This window comes from Nicotiana tabacum, chromosome 8 (assembly GCF_000715075.1).
Source record: "Nicotiana tabacum cultivar K326 chromosome 8, ASM71507v2, whole genome shotgun sequence".
Lineage (NCBI taxonomy): Eukaryota > Viridiplantae > Streptophyta > Magnoliopsida > Solanales > Solanaceae > Nicotiana > Nicotiana tabacum.
In genome coordinates, this window is record NC_134087.1 from 28,953,905 (window position 1) to 28,969,961 (window position 16,057).

A 16,057-nucleotide genomic window follows, 5' to 3' on the forward strand; every position below is an offset into this window, starting at 1 on the left:
CTTCTCCTCTGTTAACTGCTTATCTGGCTTGGCTTCATGAGACTTGATCATCATGACAGTTTGTGACGGCTTCTTTGTCTCCCCATCAGCTTGTATGATTTCTATCATATTGGCCTCCTGATGGGCTGGCATCGGATTTCTATTGATATTGGGAGCTTCGGGGTTTTGAACCTCGATTTTATTAGTATCAATCAGCTCTTGTATTGCATTTTTCAAATGCCAGCATTTCTCCGTATCATGGCCTGGTGTACCGGAGCAATACTCACAGCTAATGGTGTAGTCCAAATTCTTTGGAGGAGGATTGGGTAGCTTGGATTGTATTGGTCTTAGCATGTCCAGCTGTCTCAGCCTGTGGAATAGACTAGTGTAAGACTCTCCCAATGGAGTGTAGGTTTTCTTTTTCTGTTCCCTTTCTCCCCTGAATACTGGCCTAGGCCTGAAACCTGGTCCGGGATAGGCTCGTGGGTAAGTACTTGGTATGGCAGGAGCACGCCAATTAGCGTGAACAGGTGGCTGATTGTATGCTTGTGCATGGTTAATGGAAAAATGAGGCTCTGAAGGGTGATAGTAGTGTTGGGATGAATCGCGGTGGTAAGTTGATTGGCGAGGTCATTGTTGATTATAGTAAGGCGGTGAACTTCTGGGTCCCAACCAAATTCCCGAATCAACTACCGCTGCTTCCTCCCTCTTCTTTCTTCCGATTCCTCCTACCTCGCCTTGAATAGCTTGAGTAGTCGCCTTAATTGCTGAATAGCTCATGATTTTGTTTGTCTTGAGGCCTTCTTCCACCTTACCTCCCATTTTTACTACTTCGTTGAATGATTTGCCTACTGCTGAAACCAAATGGGCATAGTAAGTTGGTTCCAAGGCTTGGAGGAAGTAGTCTACCATTTCACTCTCCTTCATAGGAGGATCCACTCTTGCTGCCTGTTCTCTCCACCGGAAGCCATACTCTCTGAAACTTTCATTGTGTTTCTTCTCAAATTTTGTCAAAGATAATCGATCTGGGATGATTTCCAGATTGTATTGGAAATGTTATGCGAATGCCTGTGCCAGGTCATCCCAGGTGTACCATCTCCCATGGTCTTGGCGTGTATACCACTCCAAAGCTGATCCACTTAAACTTTGACTGAAGTAAGCCATCAATAATTCTTCCTTTCCCCCATCTCCTCGCATCTTGCTACAGAAACCCCTTAAGTGGGCTACTAGGTCGCCATGCCCATTGTATAGGTCAAATTTAGGCATCTTGAAGCCAACTGGTAATTGTACATTTGGGAACAAGCACAAATCCTTGTAAGCTACACTAACTTGCCCACCTAATCCTCGCATGTCTCTGAACGATTGTTCTAGACTTTTGACCTTCCTGAACATCTCTTCTTGCTCAGCATTTTTGGCTGGCTTGTCAATTTTGGTTGGGAGGTCAAAACGAGGAGTAGTTGAATGGATTTCGGAGGCTTTGAGGGTGGGCTCCGGGGGGTAATATTGGTTGTCCTGGGCCTGGAATGTAGGCTCACTAGGAAATTTATGGAGTGTAGCTGTGGGAGGTACCATAAAGACAGGAGTTACAGGTGGAGGAAAGTATGGAACTGGTTTAGGAGGGGGAGACTGCGGTGTCTGAGAGGTGGTTCCTCGGTAGTGTTGGTAAATGGGGAAATTTGGGGATAATTCAGTGGTAATATTATCCTGAGTTTGGGTCATTGATGGAGCAGGGTTAGTTAGGTAAGATGGGGGTAACTGCCCTGTAGACCAGGCCTGGTACATTTCAGCCATTTGCTGCTTGAGTTTAAACATCTCTTCTTTCATTTTCCCGACATCCATCTCCTCTAGCTCAATACCTGTGTCAACATCTGGGATAGACATACTTTCGGGTATTGGTCCTTTTGATCTCGTGTGATAATGATAATATGCCAGTATACTCTTTAGAGAAACTAACTGGAAATTCTGGAAATGAACAAACTTGTTAGTTTTGAGAGTTTAACACATATATAATTACACGTTGAGATGCAATGCTCCTAGACAAGTAACCCCTTTCTATTATGCATTTGCTCGGCTGCTTGTGTCGTCCCAGCTTTCTTGAAATTTTTATTGTTACTCACTTTTATTTTATTTTTTATATATCTTTTATTGTGGTGGTCGAATCTTATAAAGATTGCCTACGTATCATGCCCCCACATGAATCGGACCTTGCGTAGTTCGGACATGAGGTAAACACTTTTATTCATTATACAAAGATGAACAGACATTACATTTGAAAACTTTATAATAAAATGGTTTAAAACACGCATACTTAAATCAAAATAAAAGATACAACTCTTAACATCTCACAACATGCCCCACTTTCCACTTTTGTTGTCAATCATTAGATTATTTGCTCAATGTGGGGCTTGACCTGGATGACCTCCCAGCGTACAATACATTCTTTCCAACTCTATTGCTAGATGACGGGCAAAAGTGGGTGCGTGCTCTGTAAACCTTTCATAATCCATTCCTTGGCAGTTTACATAACTTTGAGAGGTGTAGACTGTCATGTCGTGGATTTGTGTCCTGAAATCTTGGAGACGTTGGCCTTGATTCTGCAATTACTGCTGGTGAGTGGTGGATATATCTCTGACACGGTCTTCACGATCTAGAGCTGACTCTAATAGAGCTCGGAGCCTGGCCTGCTCTAATCTTGCCTGCGCTCTTTCTCTGTCGATGTCCGCTTGTTGATGCTCTCTGTTGTATCTTCTTGCCTCTTCTAGTTGTGCACGAAGTTGGTCTTCTGATCGTATCCAATGGTCTTTTTCCTTCTTGAATTGTGCCCTGTCTTCTTCGGATTGCCTATCTCGGCGTTCCTTATTAGATCTGGCTTCTTCGTTTAATTGTTGGATTCTTTCTTTTGCTTTGCTCAACGCCCTTTCGTTTGCAGCAAGAATGGAATCATAATCTTGCATTCTTTCAAAAAGATTGGCGATGGTTTTTTGATCCTTCCAACTCCTCATTAGCGTTTCAGAAGCCTTTTTCATTTTCTGAAATCGAGCATGAAGATTTTCATTCTCACAAGCTAGACTCTTCTTCTCGCCTTCAGCTTCTTGTGCTTGCAAATCTTTCTCCAGACTGAGGCTCCTTAGATTTTCCTTTAGGGCATGGATAATTGCTTTGTACCCTTTTTCCTTTTCTCCCCAGATTAACCGCTCTTGGATTTTATCATTAAAGTTTTGAATATGGGGTCTTTTTGTTGGCCTTCTTAGCTCAGGTTCTGGTACATCATCCACGCGAGACCGTTTCTCAAACCACCTTGCATATCCAGGATTTATCTCACCCTTTGTAGTGTCTGGGACTTGAGTATCACTTTTCAAGTATCGACATCCATTCCACATCTGCTGAATTAGAGCCTCGGGAATAGTGGCTTCCGGGTGTAATTCGATTACTTGCATACTCAAATCTTCATCATCAGGAACTACTTGGTATCTCCCTAGTTGTCTTAGGACTCTTAGTGGCGCATATGGCTGGATGCTTCTTAATCCCAATAGTAGCAAATAACTATTTGAGGTTGACATGTGTATCACTTCCCTCATCGGGAGCCATCCCAAAGTCCACTCAATTTGATTTGCCGTTAAAGCCCTTAGATGAGATACCCATGCTTCTATCCCTTCTGGGGACTTATAATCCTTTATTCTTTCCTCATAACTCTCGATGCAATTATCATTGCTTGGCCCATATTGTATGATCTTGGGCTGTTGTCGGAGATGTTCAATCACCCACATTTGCAACAAAATTTTGCATACTTCGAAGACTTTTGCTCCTGACTTACATAAAGTCAACGTCCGATAAATGTCTAAGAGAATGATGGGGACAAGGGTGTGATTTTCCTTGGTGGTGAGGATTTGCACAACTTTTGCGGTGCGAATATCAATCGTTCGCTCTTTGTTTGGGAAGACCATGATTCCTAGAAAAGCCACCATGAAGACAAAGCGACGGTGAATCTGCCAAGTGTCTTTGTTTTGCTTGTTAGTAAGGCCTTTCTCATGAATTTCGAATCCATCTGACTTTCCGAACCTTGAATATAAGAAGTTGAACGAACAACATCCGTTGATGACATTGCTTTTCCTGATTTGATTACTGATGTTCAGAAGACCGAAGAATCGATGTACCGAGGGAGCCTTTGTGAATATCAGGCTCTGATTTCTTAGACTTCCGTCAGAACCAGCATATCCAGCTATCTTCTCTAATGTAGGAGTAAGCTCGAAATCAGAGAAACGAAAGACATTGTGAACAGGGTCCCAAAAAGTTACTAATGCCGCAATCAGATCATCACGGGGTTTAACTTTCATAATATCCGTGAGATTTCCCAAATGCTTGACGACCCATTTTTGACCATCTTCGCCTAATTCATACCACCACATTTGAAGCTGAAATAGAAACTCGTCTGTATTCGTGGATGAGGGGTTTTGTGTGGTGCTCATTTTGTATCTGAAATTTAATTTAATAAAGTCAAGATTCATTTTGAAAATATACACTAAAAAAAAATCATTTTCATTTTTTTTATTTATTAACCCCCTTTTTTTCAAGATTTAAAACTATTTTTGGGAATTTTTTTTTTTAAAAAAAACAACCCATTTTATTCCTCGGTTCTCACAATGATTTCAATTAAGCTGGTCAACAAGCATGTTCGAGGCAAATGAATGCACAGGTAATAAGTAGGATGCATCAGGATGGTCTTTTTATTTCGGGTTCACCTGTCCTAGACAGACCCAACCCCTGTGTTGAGTCTCCAAGGTCAGATGTGCATGATGCAAATAGACGTTCCTACTAGGGATCCGGTACATGGCTGAGTTATTCTAGGTAAAAACCTGAGGCATATTGTTCTAAACCTGGCTTACCCAAACGGACAGTTTGAGCCGAAGTGGGGGCAACGTACCGGGAGCACGAAAGTCTACCTAGCCTAGTTACTTGTCCCAACTCCGTCTTATTTGGTATGACTTTAACAGAAAGGTGGGCCACGCGCACGTGTACACCATAAATTCAGAAGACTCAGAAAGAAGGGTGTTTCGCAGCAGTTGTATATATTCACAATTCAAATAATATTAAAGCGGTAAAAAAAATAACATTTAGCATATTAAGCATATAGACAGTTGAAAATCATATAGTAAATAAAGCCAATTATCGCAGTTATTTTAAGCTCGAATTCTTTAAACCCTGAACCAGTGGTTCTGGGTTACAGGAAATAATAAAAGTCCCCAGCAGAGTCACCAGAGCTGTCGCACCTCCTTTTTCCGCACCCGCGGGGCGCGTAGGGAGTTTTCTCCAATTAAAGGACAGTCAAAACGGGATTTATTTATTTATTTCAGAGTCGCCACCTGAGAATTTTAAGGCGTCCCAAGTCACCAGTTTTAATCCCTGAATCGAGGAGAATATGACTCTGTTTGTTATTCTGCGAACCAGAAATCCTGAGTAAGGAATTCTGTTAATCCGGAAGAAGGTGTTAGGCATTTCCGAATTCCGTGGTTCTAGCACGGTCGCTTAACTGTTTTTTTTATTCTTGGCTTATCTTGATTTTACATTTTTATTGCAGGATTTTGTTACCGCTTCTGTTTATTGTTTACAATTATATAAACGAATTACGCGTACGTATATTCGTATTATATACCTTTTATAATTACAGAGAATCGTGCCACGCATACGTATACCCAAAAGGTTGATAATATATATTTTTTTATATTTTTATTATATATAAAAAAATCATACGTTCGAAGTTAGAAATAAAATTAAGAACACTGTCGCCCTTGTATGATTAAACAGTGAACTGCACATCTCGGGTTATATGAAATTATTTTAACATCCTTGGAGAAATCCCTTTTATTAAATATTCGCTCGAAGTTGCGCGAACGCATAATCCGAATTTGCTTTTAAAAATATAATCAGGTTACGCGAACGCATCCCTAATCGCGCAAAATATTTGTAATGGTATTATGAATTTTCCACAAATTGTTTATTATATTCATATATTTTTATGTGAAAATCATGAGAAATTCCCATTTTTAGAGGCCCTTAAATTCTTTGAAAAGAATTCACAATTTATTAAATGTTTACAGCTGATTATATTCTTTCGAGCCATTCAAATTTTAGGAGTAAAATAAACAAAGTGTGATTAAGACTACCATTTTTCTCGTAAATACGATATATATATATATATATATATATATATATATATATATATATATATATATATATATATATATATATATATATATATATACACAAAAATGAATTGCATATGAAACTAAAAAATAATTTATAAAGGGAAGAGATATTTTTGAAGAATTTTCAATATTTTTATTTAATGCAAATTCTATTTCTACTTACCATTGATATAAAATGTTGCAATTCGTGCTTATACATCTCATCTCATTCTCATATACTTGTTTTTAATCTAATTGGCGAAATTATTTTAATTAATTCTGCTTATGATTGAGTTTGGGATATATACACATAATCAAACCAATTTGATTCTCAATCTATGTGAATTATTGCTAAACACTACTTTCGCATTGTATAAATTCCTAGGCCCTTTGTTATTAAGAAAGAGAATAAGTCTACTTGTTGACTTAATAAAATGATATTGCATACAACATTATTCGCCATATCTTTGACATTGTGAACATAGCGAATTTTACTAAGGCAACTTTCAACTATTGATTATAAACATAACCATTGTTATGCCATAATATAGCAAAATGCAACCAACATCACCTAGCTTTAAACAACAACTAACTACTAACCAAATAGTCCAATAATGTATTTTTCCTTGATATTTTCATATTATGCTGCACCTAACTAACAATACCATAAAGTTCAAATAATGACCAACTTTCTGCCATGTTCCTTATTTTGACAGTTCAAATATGACTAAACTAATGAGATTTCGGAATGGCTAACATTATTACAAAGCTTTTATACGAATTTCAAAATAAGACAATTAACTTATAGCCATCGTGTTGAATTCACTACTAGTTAACTAACATGAAACAAAACTGAAATTTAAACTAATGAACTCGGACGAATGGAAAACAGAATTATAATTTCCAAGCTTCATTTATTTGTCATGTTGAAGCTCTTCATAACATGAGTTTAAAATATATGTACCTGGAAATGAAGGTAGAAGGAGTAAATTTCAGCAATAATAACAGCAACAAAACATCGGCAGAATATACCAATAACACAGCAAGTCTGAACAAGACCCGTTAACCTAGATGAACAGTGACAGAAACTTGAGAAAAAATTTCAGATTCAAACTGAACAATATCCACAAACAAACAACGGACAGATTCTAGAAGAATAACATTTTTCAGATTTCAGTTTCTTTCCTGTTTCAGATTCCTATTTCTGATTTTTCTGTTTCTGCTTTTGTATCTGTTTCAGATTGTGTGTGTGTGTGTGTGTGTGAATATTCTCTTTTATATTTTTTTTTCTGTTTTCTTCATCTCTTTCCTCTTCTTACAAAATAATCTGAGTTCTTTTCTTTTCTTCAAAATCTCAGTCTTAAAAATCTCTCTCCAAATCTCCTCCTAAAATCTGTGTCCTGCTTCCTGTATTTATACATGTCTGTCCCTTTCTTTTTAAGTGCTGCCTGGACCCCCTTTTTGTTATCTAAGACAGATTTTCCCTTAAAATCTGCCACTGAACTGCTTTTTCTTATTCAAACAGCACTAAGGATACCTTTACTTTATTTTCAGCCCCTCCACTTCCTTTGGTTTCCTATTATCCTATTAGATTAACAGCCACTAACACTCCACTTCCAGCACACTAGTACTCACACTGTTTTTTACTGTTTCATTCCCAGAAATGCCCTGAAATCCTACTGTTATTACTGCCCATTAATACAAGATCAGAATCTATTATGAAACAGATTTAAAAATCTGTTCAAACCTAATTATCAACCTGATTTAAAACAGCTAATACAGATTCTCGTAAGTTCCTAACACAGTTGTATCTACCCAACAATTGTGAAATTGAATTTGAACCTAACATCACAACAACATTATATTGAATTCAGCATATCAATCAAGCTGAATTTCAACATTGGACTAAAATTAAACAAATACAGGAGCATTGTCAATATACTGACAATGCCCTGAAACTTAAAGTTCAGGAAACAACATATACACAACATTTATTTTGACAGACTTATTGATTCACAAACGAGTATTAATCAATTGACTATCAAATACGAAACAACTGATTACAACAAAATAATCCATCCAAAACAGGTTGTTTCAATCAACATTTTCAGGAACAGGATTTATAACACAACTAATCGACGAGTTTAATCGAGTCGATTACACACATTGTAAATAATCATAACCAACAGAAATAATTCACATTTTGATCAAGTAGACGGGTAGGAGACATAATCACAGAAATAAACAAAAATATGAAAAATTACACAGGTTATTAAAACAAACAACTATACATACGTAGGAAACAAAAAGAAAAATAGGGAAAATACCTTTACTTCTTCAAATTCAACCGGACTCAAACTCAACTTGGATTTGGACTTTTGAAATCAAACAGACCTTAGTCGAAGTATTTTCAACTGAAAATACTTCGACTAAGGTCGATTAAACCTCAATCCCTCGTTTGAATTGAAAAAATTCCAAGATTGGAAATTTTTTAGGGTTTCAGATTTTGGATCTTAAATCCGAACACTTCTGGGCAGATTCGAAGGGAACCAAAGATGACACAAGGGTGAGGAAAGCCTAGGGGTCATTTGGTGTTAATTTGGAAGGAATCTGAGTGAGTTCATTTTTGATTCGAACCTTCAAAAGAAGATTCGAAGAGTTCTGAGGGGATTCGAACCAAACCAACACTAGATCCATAGCTAGGGTATCTAGGGGAAGCTGTGGTGTTATTTTGGAGGCCATCGGAGAAGATAAAGTTTTCAGGCCAACCTTCGATTTAAGATTCGAAGAGTTGGGGCCTGATTTGAAGGAAACCAATGCCAGATCCGTGAAGAGGAAGTTGTGAGGAGTCTGGGGTGTTAAGGTGGTGACAGGCGGCGTTGTTGCCGCCGGGTTTCAGGCGATGGGATGCTAGGGCGGCTAGGGTTAGGGGTGTGTTTGAGGACGATGATGAACAGGAGAGGAGGGGGTGTTTAGTTAGGGGGGCCGGGGTAAGGATTTGGGGTTTATATAGGGGGAAGGTGGATTGATACTGGCCGTTAGATCAGGCAAAATGGATGGCCAGGATCTATATGCTTACATGAACGGCGTCGTTTTGGTTTAGTTGGGGAATGGGTCGGCCCGGGTACTGGATCGGGTAAGGATCACGGGTTAGGTCAAAATCCTGGGAGCCCTTGGATCAAAAGTAATGAACGGCCCCGATCTATTGCAACCATACGACGCCGTATGGTTTGCATTTGAAATTAAATGGCCGGGCATCATCAAACGGCGTAGTATTTGCCCTATACTACGTCATTTGATGGTCTTCGGGTTGACTGACTTGGGCTGGGTTAAAATGTATTGTTTTGGGCCTGAATTTTTGTCAAATAAATGGCCCAGTCCGTTTTTTTTACATTTTAATCAACTCTTTTCAATTTCTAATTTTATTTTTTAATTATTAAAATCCTAATTAAAATTATTAAAAACAAAAATTATCATTACAAAAATACTGATTACTTTTAACAATTATTAACACATAGACAAAACATTAATCACACAGTGAAACATTTAAAATAGAACCAATGCATATCTTGTGATTTTATTTTTAAATCAATTATTAAATGCATAATTAAATCCTAGATATGCATGAAACATATATTTTTATTTTAATTTTGTTTAATTATAACAAAGCAAACATTTACGGATAACACAAATAATTTACAAACACCACACAAATTCTAAAAATTGCACACTAAAAGAGATTTATTTTATTTTTGATTTATTTTGGAGTAGTTTTCGTGAGGCAAAAATCACGTGCTCACAATAGGTTTTAGGAATTAGTATTTTGAGTTTAATTACTTGTTGGCTTGTAATAGTTTTCATAATTCCAAGGCTCAAAGAAAATTTAATGCATTATTATTTTTAAACTTACTAAATAAATATATTTTCTACATGTAAAATTTATTCGGTACAGTTCGGATTTTTTTCCGGTTTATTTTTATAAAATAAAAACCTACCCTAATTATCGGTGCGATTATAAATTTATATAAAAACCTACGGTTTCTTAAAAAGAAACCTAAAAATCAGTTCGGTGCGGTACGATTCGATCGATTTAGTCGATTTTCGAATATCCATTGACACCCCTAATAACAATTATAGAAAGATCTAAGATCTGATTATATCGAGAAACAAATGCAAACTACGAATTCCCAGCTCCATTTAACCTTTGTCATTGCTCCCATGTTCATGCACTTTGACCGCTCTTCCAAATGTTCCAAAAAAGACAAAATGAGAGATATATATGCATGTGACATTAATTACCTCAAACCTAAGACTTGACATTTGTCCAAATAAGAGAGCTATTATTATAAAGAAGTTGCTTCTGGGACACAAATTGAGTTCATCCATTTGCTCGAATGTCAAATGTTTTTCCGAATTCAAAGTATTTTGCTCTTATAAAGTTAATTTGAAATTTGCTTTAATTTTTTAGTATTATTCTCAAAGGAAAAATACACTACCTTTCTCATATTTCAATTATAAAATTATACTGAGTTTATTATTGTATTCATTCACAAGAAAAGAAACATCTTGAAGTGAGGCTCCATCTATTTTATTTTATATCATAATTTTTTCGTTTTAGTCTGTCCCATAAAAATATATTTAAAAATTACTTTCCTTTAACATCTCAATTTTAGCATTAATGAATTACTCATAATAATATGATATCTTTAACATTATCTATTTAGTACTCTATTGGAAATAAACTTCTTGAAAAAACTTATCCTTTCGATACTCCGTTATGAATAAATATTACCAAAAGTCATCATTATAATGATGAAGTCACGTACCAATTTAGCTTCATGAATTTAGTCATCATTATAATGATGAAGTCCCTTCCGTGTAGCTTCATGAATTGCGGAAAGTCACGTACCAATTTAGCAACGTAGCCATGATTTTAATTTTAAGTAGAACATTAGAACAACGATTTTAAGAGCTATTAATAACTAGGTTATACGTTTAATATTTGTATATATTTAGTGAATTTCTTAATACAGATATATTGTTTGAGTAAAATTTATTGGGTTTAGCCGAACCTCTTCATTGGGTAAACACTCTGTATTGAGCACTCTGTGCGCACTGAGTAAGTTCCCACAGTATAATAGCTTACAAACCACATGGAATGTAAACTGCACTAGACAAGTTCTGTGCGTCAGGCTCGATCCAGACCATTTGCATGGATGACCGCCCTCCAAACCAACTGGGCCATCCCGAAGGGACCCCGTGCGTACGATTGCTATTATAAATCTCAGAAAAAACGTTGTTTGCTGCATGCAAAAAGTCGACGTACAGAAAATAAGAGCGCGAGAGAGAGAAAGAAAGAAAGATGGAAAAGGTTCTTGAGAAACCGCTATTACATTATGATGGATCATTATCTGTTTTTAGAGAAGGAGATGTGGCTGTGAAAATAACAAAGGTGAAAAATGGATCATTAAATAATGATAATCTTTCACCCCCAACTTCATTGTTAGTTGTTTCACCAATCATACCAGGAACTTATCCAGTTTTACTCTTTTTTCATGGCTTCGTTCTCAAGCCTATATGGTACAAGTCTCTCCTTCAACATATTTCTTCCCACGGCTATATAGTTGTTGCTCCACAGGTACTAATCCCCCAAGTTTGTTGGATAGAGCGTCGAATTCAGAATTGAGCGTTAGCAGGTTAAAAATGAGTATAATTAATCTTTTATAATATACGTACAATTTTTTTTTGTATATCTACTTTATAATAGTTATACAGATAACTCGAGTAAAAAAAAATAAAATAGGTTTAATTGAACTCGCACAAGTTGTCGTCTTAAATCTGCCTCTATTGGATGTTAATTATATATATTTTGTATGACTCATTGGTCAAAATAGATATTGATCAAATGAACTCTAGATATAGATGCATTTTGTACGTATTACTTGGATAATATATATATATATATATTTTCAAGATTCTGAGTCGAATACAGTAGTATTTCCAATATATGTAGTGATTTGTGAATAACTTACTTGGTTGCATAATAACTTAATCCATCTCTTTAATTTGTTAACCCTTACATGATTCGGATTTTGCAGTTTTCTCCTGTGGCTTCTGAAATCCAGGAAGTGAAAAAAGCAGCCAAAGTTACAGAATGGGTAAGCAATGGCGCCCTCGAATCCGTTCTCCCGGAGAAAGTGCAGCCGGATTTACTCAAGCTCGCCGTCTCCGGCCACAGCAGAGGTGGTAAAACAGCATTTTCACTAGCTTTAGGATATGGCGACCTCTCCAGCTCAACCCCAACGCCTATCAAATTTCAAGCTCTTCTAGGAATCGATCCAGTTGCAGGTAATTAGGATGTCAAATGGACGAATTGAGCTTAATTTGGGCCTGTAAATGTATTGAATCAATAGACATGTTAGGTCATAACAGAAATCATTGTAATTTGTTTATTTACTCTTTTATTATTTATTTATTTTCAAAATTAAGCTAACATAAGCTTATTCTTTTATTTATCATGATAACAAACCCAAAAGATAGACTTTCAGTTTAAAAGAAATGATTACATATTTTTATAGTTGCAAGCAATTTAAATTTGAATTTTTCGTTTTACCATTAATTAAATTTTTTTATAGCTACAGTACAATTGTTATGACATTTAAAATCATACGTGTTAAATATCTCATAGCCACGCAAATATTATGACATTGTTAATAGCACGTATTTCAAAAGTCTTTTTTATTTTTTATTAAATTCTATATCGAATCAAACTATGTCATACAAATTATAACGAATGAAGCACTATATATTCTTTTATGTTTTGATAATTTATTTTATTGGTTAATTTGTTCTAAATAGGCTGCCCAAATTGGCCAAAGCGTCTAGATAGGCTAACTTAGTTATGCCCAAATTGACTCCCCGAGCAGAGTTATATTTACATGAGCTAAATTTACGCCACTTATTTGCAGGTTCTTCTCCGTCCAGCCAATCTGCTCCGAAAATTCTCCAATATATTCCTCGAAATTTCGATCAGACGGTCCCTGTGGCGGTGATCGGCGCCGGCTTGTCAAATCAACGTGCGCATTATATCTTCCCACCCTTTGCACCAAACGGTGTCAACCATTCGGAGTTTTTTAACGAGTGCAAACCACCTTGCTATTATTTTCTTGCTAAGGATTATGGACATACTGATATTTTAGATGACAAAATTGCTGCAATTGCGAGTTTGGTTGCAAAGAGTGGGAAGGGATCAAAGGACCTTATGAGAAAGGCTGTTGGAGGGATTGTCGTGGCATTTCTTGAGGCTAAATTAGGAGGGAAAGTAGATAATCTAAATGCCATTGTTCAAGAACCTTCTCTTGCTCCCATCACCCTTGATCCAGTCATATCTGTCAAATAATTTTTTCTTGTAATTGTTTTGTGTTATTGATTTTAAATAGTTGTTCATATTGGACGACCACAAAGTATTCTGTCTCTCAAGAATAAGTTCAGATTAATATATATATGCAATGACAGTATAAGAAGTTACTACATATTTATATGTTATATTTGCCTTCTTTTGCCATGATCCGACCTAACCCAAAGTTCACTAAAGCATAGGTAAAAAATGGAAGCTAACAGCTTGTGTTACTCATCGTTTCATAATATATTGTATTGTATTGTATTGTATCGTTTGGTGAATACAATGTTTGGATGGATTGTGTCATTTTATCGTCGTTTCATAGTATCACGCACCAGTAATATGATGAATAAACTTGCAATATTATAAAGAAAAATTATGATATGGTATATAAAAAGGTAGGGTAAATGATAAAATAAAATTATTTAATACTAATGAAGGGTGAGATTGAGAGAAAAACCCAAGAAAATGACACGACCACACCAAATCGGTCGTTACATAAAGTGACACATTTCATCGTTACGTAACGACGGATTTAACAAGACGATACAGTAAAATTTAAGTAATAATCAAAACAAACATTGTATTTAAAGTAACAATACGATACAATACAATAGGTAACAACCATCCAAACAAGCTGTAAGTTGGAGCTTAGCTATCTCAAATTTCTTGCTCCCACTAGCCTGACTCATGAAAATAAATTGACTACAGGAGATATTCGTGTTACTTCGTCTCTATTCATATATCTATATTATATTAAAATGAGGGTAGTATACATTGTGGTTAAGTGAAGTGGCAAGCTAAAATGAAGCTACTTGGTAATTTTAGGACAACATTAATTATTAGCAATTATAAATGGAAACATAATTAAGGGAAGTAGTTTAATAAATTTTATACATAATCTAAATATAGCTTAAACAAATATAATAGTAATATTTATATTTATATCTATATATTGATCCACTCATAGATTTTCTTATATATTAGCTAGAAGTATGGAGGTAAAAAAATAATTTAAAAACTATAATAGAAAAAAATAAAAAATATAGAAATACATAAATTAAGATAATCTATGACTATTTATATTTTGGAGTAAGTTTAAATATAAAATAAAACTAAAATTTACTTACGATATTAATGATTTATTGAGTTTAAAAATTAAATAAATTCAAGTAGCAAAATAAGATCTTATATAAATCATACAAATTATTTATAAGATAAGAAAAAAATTAAATAATTGGTAAAAAATATTTTGATAATAAGACTAATAAATTCATATTAATATTGACATATCGGGCAAACACATATTTTATACGTAAATATTACTACAATAATGTGTTCAAACAATTAAAAAAATATTTTTGTATGATTAATATTTGAATTGAGTGTAGTTAGTTTAACTTTGAAAGCATAACATAAATTTTTGTAAATGTGGTCCAATTAGAAAATAGAATGATAAAAATTATTTGAATTTGAAATGAGAACGTTATTAAATTTTTATCTATATTATAGTAGAATGAGTATGGCAGAAATATATATTAAATTTCAAACAAGCTAATAAAAATCCACATGACAATATAAAATATTAGGAATTGAATAATATAATATAAAAAATAAAGACTAAATAGAGAAAAAAATAAAAATTCATATTTTTTATCATAGAGAAAAAGGGTAAAACTAATTTAAATTTGAGATAAGAAAGTTTTATATTGTAATAAGAAAAGTCATAATATGGATAAGTCCACGTAACTCAAGTCTAATAGATAAAATCAAAAACTAAAATATTGAATAATAAAATAAATTAGAGATAATGGGAGGATATTTATAAATCATAAGTTTAGAAAATAAAAGAAAGTAAATATATAATACTTAAAAATATTATTAAAATTTAAATAATTTAAAATTTTCAAGCAATATTTTTAAAACAAAATAAATATTTATTTTATGATTAAAAATTATATATTTATCTATATTATATTAAAGAATATTAGTTGATAATGATATTAAATAAAGTTACAAGTTAATAAAAAGCCACATAAAACGTAATAAGATTATAAATTAGATTAAAAAAATAGCAAAATTAAGTTAAATTATTAAAAAATTACTATTAGAAATAAAAGGGAAAGACTATTTGAATTTGAGATTAGAAAGTTCTTAAAACTATGATGAGAATGATCAAGCTATGGATAATACCGCGAAATTGAAGTCTTATTTATGAAAAATAATAAATATAATAAAAATTAAAAATTTAAAAACAAAAAATAACTGAATATAATACAAAATAAAAATTTAACTGCATATATTACAAAATAATTATAAGAGAACTCAATACACTTGGAACATAATAATCAAATAATCTATGTATTAATATTTTAGACTGATTCAAAGTTACAATTTAAAATGAAATATGATATTATTTTGGTTATAGGCAAAACATTAATATAATAATTAATTAAAATTTATAGTAGGGAAGATAATGTATAAAACAAATAGAGGG

General features: G+C 34.2%; 1 protein-coding gene across 2 annotated transcripts; it reads left to right on the top strand.

Annotated features, from left to right (window-relative positions):
* Positions 1 to 11,205: 11,205 nt before the first annotated feature.
* On the top strand, positions 11,206 to 13,693 carry LOC107822816 (chlorophyllase-1-like). Of its 2 annotated transcripts, none has more exons than XM_016649386.2 (3): positions 11,206 to 11,613; positions 12,260 to 12,509; positions 13,130 to 13,693. In XM_016649386.2, the coding sequence occupies exons 1-3, from the start codon at positions 11,524 to 11,526 to the stop codon at positions 13,558 to 13,560; spliced, it is 771 nt and encodes a 256-aa protein (XP_016504872.1). In that variant the 5' UTR covers positions 11,206 to 11,523; the 3' UTR covers positions 13,561 to 13,693. The 2 variants fall into 2 exon arrangements, with proteins under 2 accessions (XP_016504872.1, XP_016504871.1); XM_016649385.2 differs by having other exon boundaries at positions 11,212 to 11,799.
* Positions 13,694 to 16,057: the final 2,364 nt, after the last annotated feature.

What these genes read in the sequence shown, in the direction of transcription:
- LOC107822816 (XM_016649385.2), top strand. Translation starts at nt 11,524, where the DNA reads ATGGAAAAGGTTCTTGAGAAACCGCTATTACATTATGATGGATCATTA. An exon ending in ATATAGTTGTTGCTCCACAG is followed by an intron (nt 11,800 to 12,259) that starts GTACTAATCCCC and finishes CGGATTTTGCAG; the next exon opens with TTTTCTCCTGTGGCTTCTGA. An exon ending in AGGAATCGATCCAGTTGCAG is followed by an intron (nt 12,510 to 13,129) that starts GTAATTAGGATG and finishes ACTTATTTGCAG; the next exon opens with GTTCTTCTCCGTCCAGCCAA.